The sequence below is a fragment of the Lissotriton vulgaris genome, chromosome 7 (genome assembly GCF_964263255.1).
Source record: "Lissotriton vulgaris chromosome 7, aLisVul1.2, whole genome shotgun sequence".
NCBI lineage: Eukaryota > Metazoa > Chordata > Amphibia > Caudata > Salamandridae > Lissotriton > Lissotriton vulgaris.
This window is the reverse complement of record NC_141695.1, coordinates 1,490,744,991-1,490,768,862: the sequence shown is the minus strand read 5'-3', so window position 1 is coordinate 1,490,768,862 and position 23,872 is coordinate 1,490,744,991. Positions and strand designations below refer to the sequence as shown.

The following is a 23,872-nucleotide window of genomic DNA, read 5'->3' as shown; positions in this document are numbered from 1 at the left end:
CTCGTGATTAGGCCCTAAGACTTTGATAACTCTGCCTTGTGGTATTTTGATTAGTGGCCTGACATGTCAGGGCTCCCTCTACTTCCTTCTGAGACTGCTGATATTCTTGCCATTATTTTTGATATGCAGGAGTTCTTTGAAGCTCATATAAACAAGTGTTCAGCTACCTGTTTTCTAGTAAGCATCATTAGGAGCATGTTATCTTTCCTGCCCATCTCTTCCTGAAAAGCTCTGGTATACGGGTTGAATTGTTGCATTTCCTTGGTTTTCCAAGATACCTGACCAAAAGACACCAACTAGTTCAGAAAGTTTCTACCCGTCTGATTCTAGGCCTAAGTAAAGGTATACAAATTTCACTCTATATCTAGCTCTTCTCCTTTGGCTCCCTGTTGACAAACCTAGCCTCTTCAAAGTGCTTTCTTTCTGCCTCAAAGCTACTGACAACTCATCTAATCACAGTTAAAAGGCCTCTTGCTTCACTAAATACAAAATATCTAGGATTTTACAATCTGACTCGCTTCATTTAGTCACTGCATCTAAGATTGAGAGAGGTAGAATGGATGCTGGTCCTTCGTGTAGTTACGGCTAAAGCATGGAATACCATCCCTTTTTAGGTCGAGCCTTTAGCAGCGCCGATGCGCTGCTCTGGCGAGACTTTTTGTAAGGGGCTTTGAAAAGCTCACCACACGCTCGTGCGTGTGGTTTTGTTTTCGTCACAGGCTATTGGTTTTTGCTTGCGTCTTTGTAAGAAAGACAGCACGCAATTGGGCAAAGGCGGGCGCATGTCCTGCCTTTGCTCCGCCCACTGAATATTGCTTGCAGTTAGTCACACGGCCCACATCTGTTTTAAATTATTGTGCACAGATGCATGTGCGATAATGCAAAACAGATGTCTCGCTGTGGCGAGCGTGCACCACTCGCATGCTTGTTTTAGCTTCCTAATTCACTCCTCTGTCTGCCATATCTGCGTGCTGTCCTATCTGCACTGTCCTGCTCTGTCTGCATTGGTCACTTGGTGTGTGGGTGGGTGCATGCCATTTTTTTGAGGTAACTACCAGGATGATGTATATGTTCTCCCAAAAACCTGAAATCCTGGACTTTCGTTGGGCACATCCATCAGAGGGGGCACCTCAGCACCAAATGCCTGTGGTCTCGTAATTCTGATGGGGAGGCGTTGGGTAGCAGCTGAATGTTTATAATCTATGTAACTGCACAACTGGAGTAGCGTAGAATGGGCGTCTTGGTTGGAAGAGTGTATGCAGCTTTTGCGAGGGTAGTGTTGACACGCCTGTAGGGTTTGCTCTGCGTGTCTCTAACCTGCCATGTTTCGCTCTCCATTGCAGGCTGTCTCTCTGTTCTTTACGCTCTGGTGTGATTCTGGCAGCCTTTCCTTGCACTGTCTGAGTAACACCAGTGGGGTCTCTCCACGTGAGGTGTAACGCGGGGGGCTGTCTGCCTAGGCGACTGTCACTCCCCCCTTCTTTATCATTCTGCCCGCCCCAGAAGTCCAGTCGAGCTCCTGCTTATTCGCTTCAAGATTGGGTAATTTGTGCTGTACTGACCGGAGGTGCTGTGCCCCCGCCACACACCCACCGTTGAGCGGCCTACACATCGCTTCGTACCACCGCTTTGTTGTGAAGTGCCCTTAAAAGAACGACTTTCAATCGGTCAATTAAATTACACTTTATAATCGACCTCCCAAGGATGAAACAGAGATTTGTCCTGTCAGTGATGGCAGTAAGCGCTTGACTCGCTACCTGGAAGCGTTGCTAAAAAATTCGCTTTATAGAGGGATGCGAGGCCTCAGTGAACGATCTATCTGCGTTCCTTTTGTGTGGGGGAGCTTTCAAACTAGTCCACAAAAAGCTAGGTTAGATTGCCAACTTGACCCGCATCATCTTCGGAGCGCCTCAATTGAGCGTGGCGGTCCGCAAGGCGCAGGAGCGTAGGTGGCTTTGGTTTCGGGGGTAATTTCTCAATAGCACAGCCGCCTCCCATCATCCTGAAATCACATGAGGTATTAGCTGGCACCGTAGGGTCTCTCGGATCACATTCCAAGCTCTTACTCTGGCCCTACGAGTCCAATCATGTGATGATGTCCCGACTCACCCCCTACCCTCAAGCCCACTTTCCTTTCTTCAGTTCACATAATTTCTTGGTCATCGGCCTTGTGACCTTCACTGCCGGGATGCCTGGAGTGAGTTGGGCGTCAATACTTCGAGTTTTACATTGATCTGGAAATGGGCTTCGCAATGTTGCTCAGCTGACGCACGTGTGGTGTTGCGAAAGAGAAGAACAAGGGAGACCCTACTCACAACGGAACCAGGGTAACGTGTTTATCCAAAGAACAATGGTTCCTGTGGCATAATAACTTGTACAATTTGTATTTAGTACAACAGCTAAATAGCGCTTTTAAGTTGTCAAAGAGGAGGGGTTTGGCAAAGAAGAAGGCACACTCATACCAAATTATAGAAATTGCTTTTGTATTTAAGGTAATGCAAATATATCAGCGACATATATACAAAAAGGTGCAATGTGTCCCCAGTGATATTGTGAGCGAAAAAAACAAAACATAGACAATAAGTGATCTGTAAAATTTCCAACTATGAATATTTACAAAAGGGAAATGACCAAACGCAATAATAAATCAATTTATGAACAGTGACTATCTACAATCATAGAACACTGTGTTTGAGGGGTTCATTCCCTATGGCGTCGACGGCGTTTCGACCTGTTAGATAAAGGTCTCGTCAGGACTAAACAGTGAGGGACATCTCGTGGTGTCTTTTACTAATGCAACCCATGCGTGATAAAATAATGGAGTCAACTTACAGTGAACCCAGCTGGGCACACTGTCGTGGAAATACGTGGTAGTCCTTATGGGAGGGCTGGCGGTCAATGCCGATACAGCAAGGAATAAACAGGGAAGTGCCTGCTCGCAAGGGTAGACCCGCTCGATCGCGTTTCCCGGTCGTCTGTATAATAACAGAATGGTCACTGTTCATAAATTGAAAAAGTGTGCCTTCTTCTTTGCCAAACCCCTCCTCTTTGACAACTCAAAAGCGCTATTTAGCTGTTGTACTAAATACAAATTGTACAAGTTATTATGCCACAGGAACCATTGCACGTGTGGTGTCTGCAGGGATGTGTTTCTAAAGGATTCTTTCATCTACTTCTCTACAACTAAGAGATGTGCCATATGGGTACTGTAATGAATTCTTTAGTACTGTGTCTGCGTCTTGCTTGACGCAAGGTCTATGCATCTTTGTTCTGTACTTTGGATATTTAAGTGCCAATAACATTGTTGAACACCAGAAATATGACATATGAGACTTGGTATGAAATTAATAACAAGCATTGGCATAGCCAAGAGTTCTCGCCTTTGGGACCTTATAAGTGTTTAGCCATGCAACAGTTGATGTTGTTCCACCAAGGATATTGTACTGCATAACTAAATACTTATAATGTTCCAAAGGCGAGACCCATTGGCTATGCCAATGCTTGTTTTTCACTGCTTTCGGGTTAGTGCCAGGGCGTTTCTTTTTTAGGCAAATTTTCATACGTACATTCATATATTCATTCCTTCAGACTGGGGACAGAGGGGAAATAAGAATAACGAGGAGCAGGTCCTCAGCAGGCACCTTATAAAACAATAGAAAAAACAGTGCTAATTTGTATTTGTAAACTGAAGAAGTACCAAAATAATGTATGTGCATGTCACTTTTTCAGCAATCGACCTTTGTGCCGAAGGCAAACATGGATGTGAACATATTTGTGTCAGCTCTCCAGGCTCATATTTATGTCGCTGCCGTGCCGGTTATTACCTCAATCAAGACAAAAAGACATGTACAAGTAAGTTATTTCAAGTATACAGCGCTGCCTTTTATGTTCAGTAGTGTACTGGGTTGCTTATTCAAGACATTATCTTCACTTGTCTTGACATCTGTCTTTCATAGATTGCTTTTTTATCACTGTGCACTTTGGAGTAAGATCTGTGTTTTTTGGAATGTGACAGGTCTTTAGAAGAAAAAAGACAAGCATTGGCAAAACCAATAAGTCTGACTTTAAACTGCTAATAAACGCAAACAAAATTTGTGCATATCAGTATTTGCATGCATTAACACATGAAAGCCAGTCCATTTCACAATGCCAATGCTTATTTTAAATTACAAATTACAGAGATTATATTTTAATATTGTTGATGGGGACATGGAAGTGGTCCAGAAGTGAGTCTGCCTTGTTAGAAAAGATGGCAGTAAAGCAGAGAAGGCTTCACCCTGCTCAATGCTAACAGAGAAAAAGTATTTGAAGGACTTGGCATCAAGCAAATCTTGGTGTGGCCATGCTGTAAAGGCCCGAATATTAGTTGTCTCAAACTTTTGATGTTAGTGGAATGGAATCTCGAGAGGAATACAGGATATGAGAAGTGTAAAAGGCCTGCATGCGCATTTCAGCTATTTAAATCTGCAACAAGTCAGGCTCACATGTATGACAAAGGAAGAAACAACATTAAATTGTATTGGTGGTTAAAGAATCAAACCCTGCCAGTAAGAAAGATATGTATTTAAACTGTGATACGCAAAGAGGAGTTTATGTTTAATCCGGCAAATACTAATAAATCCACTAAAACAACTGCATAAGCAAACAAACCTTTCGAAAACATCCTTCTCTCAAACTGAAAACTGATAATTGAGCTACTGACATAAAAGTAATTAGCAAGCAAATCTAATAGTGACTCCCAATGACTAGCAGGCAAGGAGAGGATTGTAGTGTTGTTTAAATAAAGAATGACTGAAATCTTTTGGTTTCTGGTGGACTTCATAGACCTGTGACATAAGCGTTGGTGGTTAATGAAGTGAATGCGAGTTTAGAATGTTTAGTTCTTGCTTACATGCTGAAGAATAAAGATATGTGTAGCTTCTCTCTGTGTGTGGCGTAGTCATTGGCGAGTACCCAGGCTAAGTAGGATGCTACAACTGGTGAAGAGTATGGGATAAGTAACCTGTAGGTTGACAGCGTTCTCCCAGGGAGTTTGCCGTGGTCCAAAAAACTGCTTGTGCATGCCACATGTGCCCCAGAGTCGACACTGGAACTTATGGAGTCTCAGCACAATGCCATCCTGTGTAAAGTTTGTGCGAACAAAGAAAGCATCCCTCAGAATCTATCCATCGGTGCCTGGGAATCAAATGAAAAGGACGCAAACATAGGTACTGCACTACTATGCAAATTAATGCTATATGTCATACGTAGTGATAACGCCAAAGATGGATGCAATCAGGTCTTGAAAGACAGCGTATGGTGACAATCTAGTACAGGTTAAACTGTAATCTGATGTGCTATTAAGCAGTGATAAACCAGGTGGTTACAAAAAGGCCCTTAATCGCAAAGCCCATTGAATATCATAGCGTTATCTGCTTATCAAATCATCAGTCATCAGAGCACCGCCTGCTGTGGAGTAGCCCATAGGGAGAGGGCTGGGGTAGTGCATTCAGAGATGTACATAAAAGAAATGGCCTACCACCAAAAGCTGCTAAGTGGGGGCTCAGAAAAAGTCTACACATTTCCATTAAAATAAAGAGCTCCAATAGAGAGTAAGGGTGGGGTCAAAGCTTCTCCAACTGTCAAGGTTGACCCTGAAGCCAGCACATAACAAGGCAAGGATGGTTTGCGGGAGCAAATTCACCCAAAAGCATTGGTGAGACCACTGTTGGCCACCAATAGTTATACTGCTGCTACCTTCTTAAACCTACCATTATTATTTGAGACTGCCAAACAACATTTGGGGAGAGGATGTAGCCTTATAGCTAGAGCGGTCGACCTTGACGCTGAGGAACCGGGTTCGAGTCTCGGCAGGGACGCTCTACATCTTGTGATTCTGGGAAGATCACAATCTCCCCATGCCTAATAAAAATGAATATGTCCTCTGTAACAAAACTGGTGCTCATGTAAAATGCTCTAATACTGATATCTTCGGGTCGAGTTTGCGCTATATAAAAGTCTAAAAAATAAAAATTAAACACCACACAATATTGGCAGTAGATGGACTGCTTGGATAGAGGCTTTTCAGGATTTCATAGATGTAATCGAGGAAACATGACAAAAAGGTTATCAAGTATCTTAAGAACATGGCTGGTGAAGGGATGAAAGAGGCCAAAAAAAGATATCACAGGATGGTGAAGTAACATACAAATCAGCCTTGAATGTCAAGTTCAATCTAGTGCCAAATGTAGATTATGAATGATATATCTTCAGTCAAGAACGCCAGAGAGTAGCTGAAACTGTTGACAAATTTGTTGAGAGCCTGTATCTCCTCATAAAGCACTGTAAGTTCAATTAATTTAATGATGAGGAAGCTACATGCCTCAGAGTGATAGATGGATGTCTGTCAGATTCTTTTTGACGATGAATGCTGATAACAGGGCCAAGCGGTCACACCAACAGAGGTAAAACAACACCAAACGAATTTGAATACTATCAAAATCATCATTAAAAAATCCCACAGTGTTGGTTTCAAGTGAAAATATGCGCCCGTCTGCGCCTGTCCTGTGCCTAGGGTCAGAACCCCTGCCCCTGATGTCGGCAAAATAAGGAGCATATCTTACACGCGTAATGAGTTACACAGGCTTATGGTAAAACCCTGCTGTCCACTTTTAGACTTGCTGAAAGAGACTAATCATTGTGAGCACTGCCATTTGCCGCTCAGCTTTACGAAAATAAATGCGCTAAAATCGCTGTGTACCTCCTCATGTAAGAAGGGCTCCAAGGTCTTCAAGGCAGTGTTAATTAATACACAATCATTAGTGAAACACAACACGGAGGTAGCTGAATTGATCGAGTCACATAAACTCGATTTGGCATTTATCACAGAGACATGGGCAGATGGTGCCTCAGATTCTGATATTGCCCTAGCACTACCACCAGGCTATTCTGTCATTAGAGCTGACAGAACATGGAAGCGGGGGGGGCTAGCAATTGTTTTCAGAGACGAGCTGCAAGCAAGTGGTTCTGCAGTGGGAAGCTACCATGATTGCAAACTGTTAGCCTTTCAGATTTCACTCACTAATAACTATACATTAAGAGGTCTTTTGCTTTCTAGACCTCCAAGGGCATGGACCCCATTGCTACAGATATTAACTCTATTTTTTAATCTAGTCTGGAGAGATCAGACTTCATAATTCTAGGGGATTTTAACTATCATCTAGAGAAAGTGGCAGACAATAACATTGCCTCATTGGTCGATGCAATGGGCGGGCTCTCCTTGGATCAGACTGTTAAACAGGACACACATGCGGCCGGGCACACGCTAGACAGGATTTTCTCCCCTAACCCTAACCTTAAAATTGTTGAAATAATGCCCGTTCCATGGTCAGACCTCAAAGCCATCTTGTTTTCTGTAACTGTGGATCAGGGGGAGCCAGTTCACACAAACGATAACAGGCTAGTTACCTACCAAGATTTGGCCACTATCAATGCTCCTAGGTTACAGGAATTATTACTCAGGACTAATCATGAACCAGCGCCAGACAGCAATCTAGCCATTGAAAGGGTATCCTCCTGGATCAAAACAGCGGTCAATATTGTAGCCCCAATTAAAAGTATTATTCCCAGGAGAAAAAAGCCATCAGAACCGTGCACAAAAACAAGTGTGCAGAAGGGCAGAAAGAAAATGGAGAACTAACTATGACCAAAGTATGAAAAGTGATTATGCACGAACCTTGGCAGATTTAAAAAAATTGGTTATAGGGTAAAAAATGAACTATTTAAAAAAAAATAAGTGAGGCCAAGAACTCTAGTAGGGAGCTCTTTGCGACAGTTAAAAAAACTAGCAAATCTCCCTGCTGTGACACAGATGGAAAGTAGCATAGAACTTTGCAACACACTAGGACAGTTCTTTGTAGATAAAGCCACTTCAGTGTAGGTATCTTTAAGACTAATAATAACCTCAATGCCTTAGCTAAGCACCCTACAGGACATGGATACATCAAACACCAAAACTGTTTTTTGTTTCACACCCCTTCTGTAGAGCAGATTAGCCAGGCAGTAAAGACCATTAGGTACGGAGACTCAACTGACCCATGCCCACCTAAGGTAATGCACATGTTTCCAGAAATACTAAGTGAACAATTACACCTTGTGTTCACAGAGATATTCCAGTCAGGCATCTTTCCAGACACTTAGAAAACAGCATCAGTCCTCCCACTTAAAAAAACATCTAATTTGGACCCAAAAGAACCCAGCAGTTATCGTCCAATTTCAAGAATTCCTTTCCCAGCTGGAAAAACTGCTTAATTAACAATTGACAGATTTCATAGCTTCCAGAAATCTTTTATACCAATCACAGTATAAGTTCAGGGAGGAGCATGGAACAGAGACAGCTCTGGTCATGGCAGCAGAGGGACTCAGGAGCATACTAGACGTCTACAAGAATTGGGGGTCCTGGACTCTGAACTCACGTTGATGTCATCTTTTTTAATGGACAGAACCTTTTCAGTTAAATTGAGAGATTTTGCATCCAAATCCCTCAGGTCACCTTGTGGAGTGCCTCAGAGTGCCTCCTTGAGCCCCACTCCTTTTAATATTTATGTTTCTCCCTTGGCCTCGATAATCAGGCAGTGTGTGTTTTTGCCGGTTTTGTAAGCCGACAACACTCAAAAAGGGGGGTCAGTTTCTAACAAGGTGGCGGAAACAGCTGACAGCTTTATTGACTGCATGATGCAGGTTAATCAATGGATGCAGCTTAACTGCTTGAAACTGAACAGTGATAAAAGCAAAGTTATGCTACTAGGATCAGATGCAGATTTCTGGTCTCACAAATGGTGGACTGCCAGTCTAAGTGATTGCCCAATCCCAGTGTGCAAAGTAAAAAATCTGGGAGTCATATTTTATGAGAAACTGACTTTTAACGCCTAGATAAATTACCTGTCTTCAACAATATGGTACATTTTCAAAATGATCAGAAGAATACCCCCTTTCATTCCCCATGACTCAGGTAAAACAGTAGTTACGGCATTGGCCCCTTTCCAGACTGGATTACAGTAATGTTATGTACGCAGGTATTCAAGCCCAACACCTAACAAAACTCCAGCATTGGCAGAATGCAGCAGCAAGGTTAGTGCTGATATTCCTAGATCTGAGTCAGTCTCTCACAGGCTGAGGGCCCTCCACTGGTCAACAGTGGAAAAAAGGATCATGGTCAAGACTTTATGTCTTGACTATAAGGCCATTCATGGTTAAGGACCACAGTTCTTGAGGACACACCTGAAATGGTATGTGCCAGCAAGAAGCCTGAGATCTGCTCACGCAAAACTTTTACAAGTACATATGTTCAATCAGGTTAGGTGGGAGGGAGAAACTTTCTGTTGCAGACAGCCAAAACGTGGAACTTCCTCCCTATTACAATAAAAAGCAGCCCTTCACTTCTGTCTTTTAGAAAAGAGTAAAAACTTGGCTCTTTCTCTGCTAATCAGAATTTCACCTCATCAGTAACCTGGTGCGCATCGAACTTTAGCGCTAAGACGCCTCTGGGCAATCGCACGCTTTATAAATATACAAATCAAATCAATCAAATCAAAGTGACAATGATAACTGTGCAATGCCGGTTTACTTAATAGAGGCATGCACATGTGGGACTAGTCAAAAGTGAGAAAAACACAGACTAAAAAAAGATCAACATGAAAGAGAACCAAAGACATACAAACATTATTATTATTATTATATTTGGGTTTGTAAAGCGCGCAGATACCCAGGGGTTTCCCGGCGCTGACAGAGGAAAAGAAGCAGGGAGACAGTAAAATGGGAGAGGATTAAGCAGAGAACAGCCAGGTTTTCAGGCCTTTCCTGAATTTCAGGTAGCAGGTTTCAAAGCGCAAAGAGATGGGGAGTGTGTTCCAGAGTGATGGCGCCAGATAGGAAAAGGAGCGACCACCAACTCTGGTGCGTTTGAAACGGGGCACGGAGAAGGTGCCAAGAGAGGAGGATCTGAGGGTGCGTGCTGGACAGTACGGTTTAACCAAAATGGAGAGATAGGGGGGGGAGTTGCCTGTTTTTATCCGGTGCATATAGCAGAGGGCTTTGAATTTCGCTCTTGATTCGATGCGCAGCCAATAAAGGCTGCGCAGGGAAACGGTGGCAGAGGCAGTTCTGGGCAGGTTGCAGAGCAGGCGGGCTGCCATATTTTGCACCACCTGCAATTTACGTGTTACCTCCTTGCTTGCCCCAAGGAGGAGTATGTTACCGTAGTCTAACCTGGAGGTTACATTGTCCAAAGATTTCCCTCAAGACAAATGGGTGTTCAATACCTTTTATTATTGAGAGCGGTGTGCCGATCAACATTATGGCTGAGAAGAAATATTATGAATTGTCTCCTTTACCAAAACGTACACAATTGAAAACTAAAGTATATACATGGGCACGTTGATACCTTTTAAAAGTCAAGGTTCATTTATAGCTATGGTGTAACTCAAGAAAACAGTGGTGCCAGCACCTAATCATGTACCTCAAGTTATGGCTTCAAGTGTCTGTCTGCTCAGTTTCAACACTGCTGCTGATGTGGGACTGAAATTAGTGAACATCATGAAAGTACAGCTACATATAAACGTGGATGTGCGTCTTATTGCCCAAAGACAAAGACAAGTGGCATTTCACTTGGAAGAAGCTGTTGAAAGAAAACTTAATTTGTTGCTCATTGAATGCTCCACAGGCCAAACGCCATAGTGGTAGTGCCTAAAAGAGACAGTAAAGAGTAAAGACAGTAAAGAGACATAAATATTAATAAAAAATATTATTGAACAAGCCAGTAAATGTATTGCGCCACAAGATGACATCTTTGGCATTATACATAAACAAATAAAGAACTTTGAATTGAGACTCCTCAAAGCATTTCATCTTGCCTAAAAGAATGGATGTAGATTGATTCCTAAGAAAAAGTTGAGTTTCTGTTTTTTTGGGTATGTGTTTCATCTTAGGCCTCATTACAAGTAAAATCTTAATTCCTATTGAGCCAGTAATAGCAGTTACCAGCCCTAATGGCTTATGACATTCACAGGAACACTGCAAATCTGTTTATTTTCACATGGAGATTTTGTCTGCAAAAGAAGCCAAAATATCCTTGGGAATATTCAAGGCGAAATGAGTTCAGTCAGGAATAATCTTTATTCGGCAATAGACATTAAAGCAAAACATAAATATACAGTAGATGGATAAAATCATGAAACAATAGAAAAACAGTGTACAGTGTTAAGACCAGCCTTTAACCGCATCGCTGCTGCAGTGATTTTTGCGCTGTGCGGCATTTTTAAAAATACCGCGTTACATGACGAGCTCAGCTCGTCATCAGCACACGCCACCCGTGGCTGATGACGAGCTGAGCTCGTCATCAGCAGCGAAGGGGTTAAAAAGATAACATCAACAGTGCCAGAGCACAAAATATACTGTCATCATACAAAAAGTTCTGCATAACGTTTCCTAATTGGAACTGCCAATTTTTATAAAATTTGTGACTGCATGACAAATGTCTTCTGTGCAAAGTTGCTGTAAAAACACAAGCTTTTCGTTATGCTGTCTCACATTTATGTTACAAAAATGGGAACCAAAAAGGAGGACCGAGATTCTGAATACAGCGGACAGAACAATATGAAGTAACTTGTACTTTGCTTAGATACATTATCCCAATGGCATGGAGGAAGATTACTTTGCCAAGATCCTAGCAAGGGTAAAGCAAACTTAAAGTGCACGATTCATAATCTGAAGCAAGTGAGGTAAACACAATGGGTGGGGTTCACAATTCAGTCTAAATAGGGTTCTGAACTCCTTGTAGTTGATACCAAAAAGTATCTAACTATCATTTCCTTAAACTGGGCAACCTCCAGATGGAATTTCATACAGGGGTCTAGATAATGATGTTCAATTACTTCTTTATATTTGAGTGTTATCCTTTGTGTTTTTTTATACATTTCTGGGAGGCTTATTCTCTCAAAAAGTGTCGCAAATTGGAGAGCCATGGGATCCGATCTCAACTGTCAGCCCAGGATCAGGTGCGTTTTGTACCGCGTTACAATATCGTAATCCGACGGTGCCAGGATACTACCGGGTTAGTCGGTAATTCAGTATGTTGCCTGGCGTCAGGCAATATACTCAATTACCGACTAACCCGGTAGTATCCTGGCACCGTCGATCCTGGGCTGCTGAACCAAATACAGGTTACACCCCCTTGCCGGTCACACACTAGTGCCCGGGCAATTAGAGGCTAATAACGTTAAGGCATTAATTGAATGTCCTGATGATGGTCCCTATCATTAATACGGGGACCGAAACGCCGTCGACCTGTCTAGCACCCTATACAAAACGTGATTGCTATGTAATGTAATGGTGCTGTGTTGATTTCTCTGTACAACTGTATTTTATACAGAAAATGTCTGTTTGCCTTAAAAGCCCTTCTATGTTCGTAACCTACCTTCTGTATTTGATCCGTTAGTGGTTGGGCACAGGCTTGTGTACCACACTGGTGATTAGTTGAAGGTATTCCAATTGTACGGATCATTTGTTTATTTAGTAAACTTAAAGACCTCTGTCCGGCTGGACATGTCGCTCAAAATATAGAACTGATTCTGTCTATATTCATTGTCTCATATATTCTTGAATGCATGGGACCGCTGTTTCCCCAGGGCTAGGCATTTGACTGTGCCCCTTGGTTGTTTTTTACAAACCAGGGAATGATTTCATTATGAGTGTCTCCCCTGTGCCTCGCGCCCCTCAGCTTACTCAAGCTGCACCTGGTAGGCATCACCACAAGCCTTGTGCCCCCCCCTCATCATGGTCTAGAACTGCATAGTGGATTGAATGCCCAGCCTTGATTCGAGACGTCATTAGAAGAAGATGCGGAAGGGGGAGATCCCCTAGGAATTCATCCTATGGACTGGGCTGGAGGCTGATATCAGGGACCCTAACTGGTTGGACTTCATTAAATAATTCCATGTTTTAGCTTTTCAGAAAATTGGTCTGTTAAAACCACCCCTTTTCTTGCTAACTTTGTCCATTCATGGCCTGCATTATCCTCGCCATCCGGGCGTCCCAAGACTGGATTGTGCATCCTAAAATCTTGAAACCTGCTGCCTCAATCCGCCCCTTAACCTCTTGGTCACAATCCATTATAGTCCCAGTATTTAGGAAAGGAGACCAGGGGGACCTAAAATCTTATAGGCCAATTTCGCAAATTGATAATACAGTCAAGTTCCTGGTCAGACTTTCTTAAAAAGGTTGTGGGATTGGGCCAATGAGAAGGAAAGTATTACCAGCTCACAGTACGGATTTAGACCTGGGTTGGGCACCATCAATCAATGCCAGAATTTGCATCTTCTGATCCAAAAATATACAATGGCAAAAAAGGGAACCCTTTTTGGGGGTTTTATTGACCTCTTGTCAGCCTTTGATCGGGTGAACCGACCAAAGCTGTTACTGTCTCTGGGGTAAGCATGGGCGGAAAATCTGTTTCGCTCGCGGATTTTGCGGATTTTCGGTAAATTCGCAATCCGCGAGATTCGCGAATCTCCCGCAAAATCCGCAAATCCGCGAGCAGCGGATTTTGCTCGCACTGTTCGCACTGTTCGCGTGAGTTCGCGGCTTCCCAGTACAACTTCGCGCCCCGCGAATAAGTGCAAAATTGCAGAAATACGATCTTAGCAAAACTGAAACTACTTACCAGGTTCAAAAGTTCAGGCTCATCATTAGTAGCCATTTCCTGTAGTGCTTCCTGAGGGGCCCCTCCAGAGTTCAGTTGCCAGTTGCAACTATTATGTGACCCTGCTCTGAACCTCAGAATAGTTACACATATGCCACAAAGGTCCTGAATTACAGCTAAGGGAGACAAGCAGGAGCCAGGCTGGAAGTTCAAATCCATTAATCAGCCCCTAATTCATTATTGTCAGTTGGGGCAGGGCAGGTGTTGTAACTAATTTTGCAACAATGAAAGCACTTAGCAAGTGCAAAAGATCACTAATCAGGAAGCAATAAGGAAGCAGGTGCCAGCTAAAAAAATATTCTGTGACACATTAATCAGCCCCAAATTAATTCAGGTCACTTGAGGCAGGGAAGGTGTGCTTGCGTTGCCACAATAATGTACACTGACTGGACAACCAGAGGGTGCTGTGATGAAACAGAGGGTGGCATGGGTGGGCCAGAGGGTGGCATGAGTAGTCAGAGAGTGGCAGTGGTGACAGAGAGTGGCAGTGATGAAGAAGAGTGTCCCAAACAGGCTGGACACGTAGAAACAACAAGTTCGCGAAACTTGCGACCCGACAGGTAAGTTCGCAATTTGCGACATTGTACAAAACCCTCGCGAACTGGCAGAAACCCGCGCAAACACAAAAAAAAAAATCTGCAAATTCGTGAGAATTCGCGGATTTTGCGCATTGCGAGTTCACAAATCCGCAAAATTCGCGAACGCGAGATTCGCAAAATTCGCCCATGCTTACTCTGGGGGTTGAGCAAGCAAGAACAAGTTATGTCCATCTGTGGCAGCAGTTTTGGTATTATGCGCCCTCTTCAAAAAGTGTTCCCCCGCTCCCCATTGGCCACAATGCTAAAAGCTCTTCACTGGTTACCTGTGAGGAAACTGTCCTTGTTCAAACTTCTCTGTCTCATCCACAAATCTTTGGCTGGCAAGGGCCCGGCTTACCTACCGGTGAAGCTTATTCAGTATTGCCCTAGCAGAAATCTTAGATCCAAGGACAAATTGTTATGTCGCCTCACTAGTCGTACTTCGAGATATGGTGGCCAGTGTTTTTCCTACCTTCTCCTCCACCATTGGAACAAGCTCCCCCTCAGTATTCGTTCCTGCTCATATTTTGGTAGGATGAAAAAACTTCTGAAGACCTGGCTATTTTGATGGATCGTCTTTGTCTTTATTCGGTGGAGCACTGAGATTCCACTTCGGGAGTGAGTTGTTTGCGCTATACTAAGGGCATATTACCAACAAGTAGCGATATTTATCACTAAATAGGCTTAGCGACGATTTCTTTATCGTTGCCTATCGCTGGATATGTTAGCGGAGAAAACATGCTATTAGCAACGTTTTTCCCCATTGTGCTAAAATATCAAGCGATAGCGGCGAAATGCGTGAATATCGCTGAGAATACAGCGATATTCACGCATTAGCAACAAAATGCTCTTAGCCGTGTTATCCACCTCCCATTAGATAACATGGCTAAGAACTGGTCTGGGCAGGTGTTAGTATTTGGAGATATTCGCGCTTAGCGTGAATATTTCCAACGCTACGCCTGCCTTGCTAATAGGCGATAGCGACGATAGCGACTGCTTTCAGTCGCTAACTGGTTGGGTACGCCCACTTTGCATGTCATTAGCGATAAACATCGCTGACATGCAAAGCGGGCCCCAAACCGCTCGCTATCGCCTTAAAGCTGTCGCTAACATCAGTTAGCGACAGCTTGCTAATAGGGCGATAGAATTATCGCCACTTAGCGGCCGAAATAATTGCCTATCGCCCCCCCTTGGTAATATGCCCCTAAGTTCCAGTAAAATAACATAACATAACGTTGATAATGCCTGTTCAGCCTATCAAACAAGAGCACATTAAAGTGATCTTTGTGGTGAGAAATATTTTAATGCCTCCGAGTGGGACTGAACAGGGTCTCAATGAACTATACAGGTGCATTCAGGACTATACCGCAGTATTGAGTCTTTCTGAGTGGATATTTGGTAAATTTACACTATCTTACCCTCTCATTGTTCGGCTATTCTCAGTGTAGCTGCTGAGTAGGTAGATTGAGGAAGAGTCTGCCAGCATTATCTCCCCTCTTCTCTCAGACAAGACAGAATTATGTGAAAACCATCCTCGTGATGTTGCACCTTCTGTGTCCCTGAGCTAACACAATGTAACATGGATTACTCTATTAAATATCTTAAGTATTATGAAAGAGAATTGGACTCAAATCATCGTAAATTAAACTAAAAATAGTTTTTTTTTACCTGAAATGATGCAAAATGTTTATTCTAATGTCCCTTTTTAGTGATCGACTACTGCTCATTTGGAAACCACAGCTGCCAGCATGAATGCGTTAGTGTTCTGAACGGATATTTCTGTCGCTGTAATGAAGGATACACTCTGCAAGCTGACGGGAAGACATGTCAAGGTAAACAGCTGGGCACATATTACATACAAATTCCCACTGGCGAAACTGACAGCTATGATGACAACAACCCCCCACTCGGGTTAATGCTTAGCAGAAGTGTAGCATAGCATTACCAATGTGCAATTGCAGGAGGAAAGTAAATAAATATGGGGCGCTGAATAAATTAATGTGTGTTTCTGTGCGTATGAATTCGTGTACGTGACCATGTGTCTGTGTGTGTATCACACTGAGCTCTAACAAGTACCACTGGCCATTTAAAATGGAATGGCCAAATAATATATATTTTAATTCCGGGGGCAGACCCAGGACCTGTGAAGAAAAATATACACATGCTTTTAGGTTTCATTGTTTCGTAAGCACACATAACAGTTGCTTCAATCCATTTCACAATATGGGATTCAATTTGTACACTATTAGAATGCAGTTTGACAACAAAAGGCAGGAGGCAGAGAATACCTAAATCATATCAGGAAGAGGAAAGATGGTTACATTGAAAGCGTTACTGCGGTCAATAATGGCTGTTAAATACATTGCCCGCCATTCTGGGCACCCACTTCTAAACCCCAACTCAAAATAGGGAGCTGAGTGAGAGAATGAGCTCCTTTGCCCCCCAACACGAATGCTGGGAAAGGAGCCTGGGTATAAGTGTTTCAAACGCAGAAGAAGCAGGAGACCAACCGGGGAAGGGGGGCGGGGGGGATTCGAGCGTTATTTGCCTCTCCTTCAGGTGAGAGACGGTTCCTTCTTCTGTTTTTGCCTAACCGTCAGGTAAGAAACAGCTCCTTCTTTCGTTTTTGACTATCCTACGGATGAGAGACAGCTCTTTTTCCACTTTTGCCTATCCTTCAGGTGAGAGATAGCTCCTTTTTCCATTTTTGCCTATCCTTCAAGGAAGAGACGGCTCCTTCCGTTTTTGCCTATCCTTCAGGTGAGAGAAGTCTCCCTCTTCCATTTTTGCCTACCCTTCAGGTGAGAGACAGCCCCTTCTTCCGTTTTTGCCTATCCTTCATGTGACATATAGCTCCTTCTTCTGTTTTTGCCTATCATTCTGGTGAGAGACAGCTCCTTCTTCCGTTTTTGTCTATCCTTCAGTCGAGAGACAGCTCCTTTTTCCGTTTTGCCTACCCTTCAGGTGAGAGACAGCTCCTTCTTCCGGGGTTTGTCTACCCTTCAGTTGAGAGACAGCTCCTTCTTCCGTTTTGCCTATCCTTCAGGTGAGAGACAGTTCCTTCTTCCATTCTTGCCTATCCTTCATGTGAGCTATAGCTCCTTCTTCCGTTTTTGCCTATCCTTCAGGTAAGCGACAGTTGCTTCTTCCGTTTTTACCAACACTTCAGGTGAGAGACAGCTCCTTCTTCCATTTTTACCTACCCTTTAAGTGAGAGACAGCTCCTTCTTCCATTACACTTCCTATATTTTTTAGAGCCCGCCTTTAGGCTGGCAGGGAGTGGTAAACGGAGAAAGGATGCAACGCACGGGGACACAAGCACACTGGAGGAACAGTGCGCTGGCAGCCACAGAATATTCCCTTCACAGGACTGTAAGGCTAATTTCTGGCAGCAAAGGGAACATTCAGATTGGCTGACCACTGTCCAACGTTCCATACAGGGTGCTACTATTAAGATAGAGCACAGTGGAGTTTCGAATCACAGATTCAGTGATATTACAAGGGGCCGCTGGGGCCTCATGCATGGACATATAAAAGCCGCCCAGAAAATGACAGAGTTATGTTAGGGGGGTTTGTAAAGCGCACTGTTACCCTGAGGTGTCCTGGTGCTAGCTACAGTCCTCCGAAGGAAGTACAATATACAGCTGGAATGAATCACTGATCAAAAAGTCAAGTTTGTAGGGCCTTTCTAAATTTGGGCAGATCAAAGATGTTCCTTAGGTGGAAAGGCAGGTCATTCCAGGACTTGGCTGCACCAACGTTAAAGCTTTTTCCTCCCCACCTGCCTTTTTTTGTAGATTAAACCATTACCAGTTTTTCTCTCAAAGAGCGCAGTGGTCTATTGGGCACATAACACTGAAATTGCCGCTTCAGATGGTCAATTCCTGTGCCTTGTAGAGCCTTAAAACCCATACAGACAGGGCCGTTTCTAGGTGTTTTGCCACCCTAGGCAAGAATAGAAAAATGCTCCCCTCCCTTTTCCTACCATCACTCTCTCCCTCTGTCATCCAGGCTAGAAGAATGAATGCATTAGATATAAAAAGAACTTTTATTCAACATTAATCAATAAAACACATCAACAATAGTATTGAAGTAGAACAGGTTTACATATGTAGTCTGGGAATTTTTTCTTCAGACTTAGGCAAGCTCTGTATAAATTCCATGGTTTCAGCTTGACACAGCCCTTCATTTCCCTAGCCGCTTGGCTTCTGAGAGCAGAGTCTAAAAGTGGGGCCACATTTTGACAAACTCCAGTATGGCGGTCGCATGTGAATGTGTACCCACGGGGTCACGCTGGGACCACAAATTAATTTCACTGGGGACAGCCGATATTTTAAAGTCTCACATTGTCTTTCGGTTCAAGGATGTTAACATTTTTTGGACATTCCAACTGAGGGGTGATAAGGAGAATGTCCGATGTAAAATTATGGCATCTCCTGAGAAGACGAAACATGTGAGAGGTGCAAGGTGAGAGCAGGTGATTTCATTTATGAAACGGATAGTGATAGAATGCCTTAGATTCTCAGCTGTTTAAGCATCTAAGGGCCAGATGAAGGTCGCCAATTACCGGTCGGTAACGGCCGATTTCGGCCGTTACCGACCGGTAATTGGTTTTTGAGATGTAGGGGACCCGAATTTTACTGAATCTGTAAATTAACCGATTCGGTAAATTTACAGATTCGGTAAAATACCGACTCGGTATATTTACAGAATCGGTTATTTCAGATGTAGGTGGAACTTAAAATAGTACCACAGGCCCTTAAGAATTTGTTATTTACCATGAAATACTATCTCATGGTAAATAACGAATTCCTGTGTACATGCACATCTGTGCATGTACACTGTGCCATGTGGCACACATACATGCCATAAGGGCATGTATGTGTCACATTGCACACAAGCCAGAATCAGGGGTTCAACAGGGTGTCAAAGTGACACCCTTTCCCCCTTGTAAATTCGGTAATTTTACTGAATCGGTATTTACCGATTCGGTAATTGACATTGATTCCTATGGGCCTCAAAGCCCATAGGAATCAATGGCAATTACCGAATTGGTAAATACCGATTCGGTGATTACCGAATCTTACCGATTCCGTAATTGATGCGGTAAATATACCTACATCCCGATTACCAGTTCTTAAATACTGAATCGGTATGATTCGGTATTTAAGAATCGGTAATCGGGGATTACCTACATCTGGCCCTAAGTGACAAAGAGTATTGCATACTGCCAAACTGCTTCATTTACCTGACCCACATATGGTAGTAGCTTTACCTCGTATAGGTACTATTCTTTGTTATTCCAGTATCACACTCACAAGTATTCATGTGAATCTTTCAGCAATGGGAGCTCCCTATCTCCGCATCAGAGTCACGGTATTACGTTGAAATCTTCGACCACAATATTTGGAAAACCATGGGGCATATTTACAAGCCCCTATCACCATTGGCACATCACATTTTATGATGTTCCTGTGGCGATAGGGTCTTCGCCTTATTTACAAGGCAGCGTTAAGCCACTTAACGCTGCCTTGTAAATAAGGCTTCTTTTACAGTGTGAGGGGCTGGGCAGACGTATCCCCCTCGGAAATGTTGGTCCTTTTCTATGCAATTTTTTCATGTTTACTTATCTCGGGCCATATGGTCTGCTTAAGAAATGCACACCAGCAATTTCCACTGTCTGCCTCCCCTCCCCTCCCCTCCCCTCCACTATCAACACTAGTGGGTCAGCACTTGAAATTGCAGTGAGCGGGATGGACGAAGATCCCCTGGAACTTAGAGCTGAATAAATCGAAGCGGACATTTGTGTAGGCCTCACATCGCCTCATCTCTTCATTTTTTTTCTAATTAGGGACTCTATTTAGGTGTTATTTCTTGGTGAATCCGCCATTTTGATTTAAAAACTTGTGTATGGCGCAGACGGAAAGCCTTAAAATTGTCAGTAAACTATCCTGAAATGTGAGGCTATCGGAAGAAAGCAAGCAGCCGGAAATGAAAGGTGTACATTCCAATCGTTTTTTCACGGAGGATGACAGACACTGTTTTGGTCTTTTTTTCGTTCATTACTCTGGAGTTATACCTTCCGAATCCTTAGCTCTTGATTGTTATTAATGGGTTTTCCAAACTTGTTTTTGCCGCCCTCCCCCTTTTGCCGCCCTAGGCAGCCGCCTAGGCTTGCCTAATGGTAGAAACGGCCCTGCATACAGAGTGATTTAAACTGCACCTGTTTCTTGACAGAGAGCCAGTGGAGTCTACAGATCTCACTTGAGACAGATGCGAATTTAGGTATACCTGAAGGCAATCTGGCCGCCGCATTCTGCAAAACTTGGAGTTTATGCAGAAAACATTCCTGAATGTTCAGATATAGGCTGTTGCAATGGTCTAGCCTTGACATAATCAGTGAAGTGATCACCAGGCGCTGACTGTCCCTTGGCAAAAAAGGTAGTATTTTCTTGCATGTCCTAAGGACGAAAGATGTGGCAGATGCTACTGAATTACCTTGGGCCCCAAGATTGAGTCTGTCATCTAAGAAAACTCCCACGTTTTTTACTTTCCCAGAGAGAACCCATAGAATCTGGCCACCAACTTGGGTTCCAAATACTGGGATCATTCCCAAACAGGACAACTTTTGTCTTGCTTGAGTTACGTTTAAGACAGTGTTGGGACATCCACCTCCCTACCGCTTCCATACAATCATGGAACCGTATATCTATGCCAATCTCCTGTCCAGGCAGCAGTGACACCGCAATTTGTGTGTCCTAGGCATATGAGGTGAGGCAGAAACCGAAGGAGTCAATAAGGGGAGCCAGGGAGGAACCATACACATTGAAGGGAGTAGGACTTATGGATGACCCTTGTGGGACTCCGCAAGGTTTACAAAACAATGTGGCGCAGAAATCACCCAATGAAACCTTTTGCGATCTGTCAGAGAGGAAGGACTTCAACAGTTTCCAGGCTTTGCCCTGGACTCTGCAGTTCCACAACCGGTCCATCAACAAGTTGTGACGGACCTTGTCGAAGGCCGTAGAGAGGTTCAGCATAATCAAGGCCTTACCTCTCCGGTCTAGGGCTGCCCTGATCTCATCCATAGATTTTATAAGTGCGGACTCCATGCTGTGCCCCTCTCTAAAACCAAATTGGGTAGGATCTAAAGCTTGAGTGTCTCGCAAATAGGTATTCAATTGAGCATTCATTCTTTTCCCGACCATTTTTCCTGGAACGGGAACACAGGAGATGGGGTGAAAATTGTTTGGATCCTTTGGATCCAGACTACGCTTTTTAAGGAGTGGCAATATTGAGGCATTTTTTCAGGCTCTATGAAAATACCCCTCTGAGAACATTGCATTAAACAGAGAGGTGAGTGTCAAAGCAATGGGTTCAGGGGCCATTTCTAATACTGCAACCAGACATGGGTCGTTAGGGGATCCTGATTTGGTGGACATAAAAAGATTATTGTTGTCCAAGGCGGAGAGTGGAGCAAACTTGTCAAGAGTAGGCTGTGAGTCAGAGACTGGCTTATGAACTTTGATTTTGTCCATTATATCCTTTGTAGTTGGCCCTTCGAAAGTAGAAAAGATAGCCTCGACTTTATCCAAGAAAAACCTGGCTATTTTGTCACAGAGTGCCTGGCTCAATGAGATGTTTGCTGAGCGAGGGTGTGCCAAACTACTTACTGTTTGGAACAGTTCTTTGGCCGAATTTTAAGCTAAATTAATTTTATTAGCAAATAAATTGTAAAAGTTGTAAAAGATAGCCATAATTGGGGTTCAATGGGCGCCTTGCACACCCCAGCCCCCTTGTCAGTGCACCTGCTGCACCTCTAATATGTATGACTCTGCTCAGTCCTGGGTTAAAAGTGAAAGCTTGACACATGGTATAAGAAGATGCTGAAAATTCAATGGCCTTCAGAATTCGAACTGGAACTATAAGCGCTTGCTTTTCTGTCCCCAATGAAGTCATGGAGAGGGATACCTGCCATCACCAACCATCATTTAGCCTTATAAAAACAGCTCAGCACACAGTTATTTTGTTAAGTCTCCGAGACAGGGCCGAGACCGGAGGTTTGTCTAGTGGAAGTTTTGACTCATCCTAAGGTAGTGCTGAGGGTCAGAATGCCTGCTGCCAAGAACGTGTACTGTGCAGAACTCAAAGTGCATAGGTCAGTGGGTTACTGCTTCTGTAAAATAACTTTTCGTTACTTGTAGTTTATATGTCAAAATACTAATATAGAACATTGAGCTATTAACTGTTATAAAAGAGCTGAATGCAAACTGCAAGGTATATGTTAGAGCTATATGTTTTTGCACAGTCCTTTATTATCCTAATCTTCTCAAAAGGGTTCATTTGGGTAGAAAACAATTCTTATTATTAAGGAGAACCCCTAATAATGGTGTTACGTTTTAAATTCTGAATTTGTGCTTTTCCAGAATATGGACTCTTAAACTATATTGCTACCAGTATCAATGCCTTGTCACTCCTACACTACACCTTGTAGTTCTGCCTGATGTAACATTTCCTATACACTGATTTACACACATATGATTGTCTCTGTGCAATGTGTGTGTGTGATGTAAAGTGCTCTGACACATTAACACTGGTATGAGTGGTGCTACAAAACAAAATGAATTTGAGAGACAGTGGTTATGGAGACTGTTAAAGGGTGCTAGTGAGGGAATCTGTGGCAGAAGTGGCCATTGGCGGGGCGCCAACAAAAATTGTCACACAAGGCGCCACCAGTGTTAAAGCGGGCACTGCTCCCAGAGCAGCTTTCGTCTAGCCTAGCAGGGCACCGAGGTTTCCTGCACAGGTTTTCCAGAGTGTCACAGCTTTTAAATGGGAGCATGTAGAATAGCGGCCCTACAAACTCGTTAACAGGTCATAAAAATATTCACACTGTAGATTTACTCGTTTATGTTTCAATGTTATGTTTTAATATATTCCCAGCATAATTCTGATATACCATGTCGACTTCGAACCCTAATAGGCTATACCTCTTCATCCTGTTTACATACTGAGTGGGAATGCATGGCTGGGGGGAGATAATGCAGGTTGTTTTCAGGATAAGAGTATATTGATAAGAACATGAAAATGATGACCCAAGATACCCAATAATTCATATTTAAGCAAAATTGCCTTCGGTGGAGAACTGTGGTAGACAGTGGACGGTTTCGACCAAAATAATGTTTTCTCTAACACTTAATATCGTAGTTGAGCCATTTGTTAATGCTGTAAATACCGGGTGTTGCAATACCCAAGGATAGCGACTTGAAAAGGCTGAAAGGCTGAATTGGCATTGTTAGTATTTGAGCTTTTAACCTGCAGGTCATATACAGATATCAAAAGAGAGTTTGGAACGATTCATCTTTTCAGAATTATTACATATTGCACAAAGTTGTTCATACAGGAACAACAATTGGATAAAAGAATATTCCTTTCCTATTGGTTAGGAATCTTTTTATAAGTAAGGTATAGCTTCTAGAAATTAAACGTTAATCATTTTTGTTAAAGAATTGAGTGGACTAGTTTTGCAATATTTTTGCTACTTACCAAATACAAACAA

General features: G+C 43.1%; 1 protein-coding gene across 8 annotated transcripts in view; it reads left to right on the top strand.

The window, feature by feature from the left end:
• The window catches only part of MATN4 (matrilin 4), a 211,210-nt gene that overhangs the window by 135,968 nt on the left and 51,370 nt on the right, over positions 1 to 23,872 (top strand). For all 8 annotated transcript variants that reach the window (XM_086932307.1, XM_086932305.1, XM_086932304.1 and 5 more), the window contains 2 exons: positions 3,730 to 3,852; positions 16,023 to 16,145. In XM_086932307.1, coding sequence (XP_086788433.1) covers positions 3,730 to 3,852; positions 16,023 to 16,145 — 246 coding nt within the window. The remainder of the gene's footprint in view (positions 1 to 3,729; positions 3,853 to 16,022; positions 16,146 to 23,872) is intronic.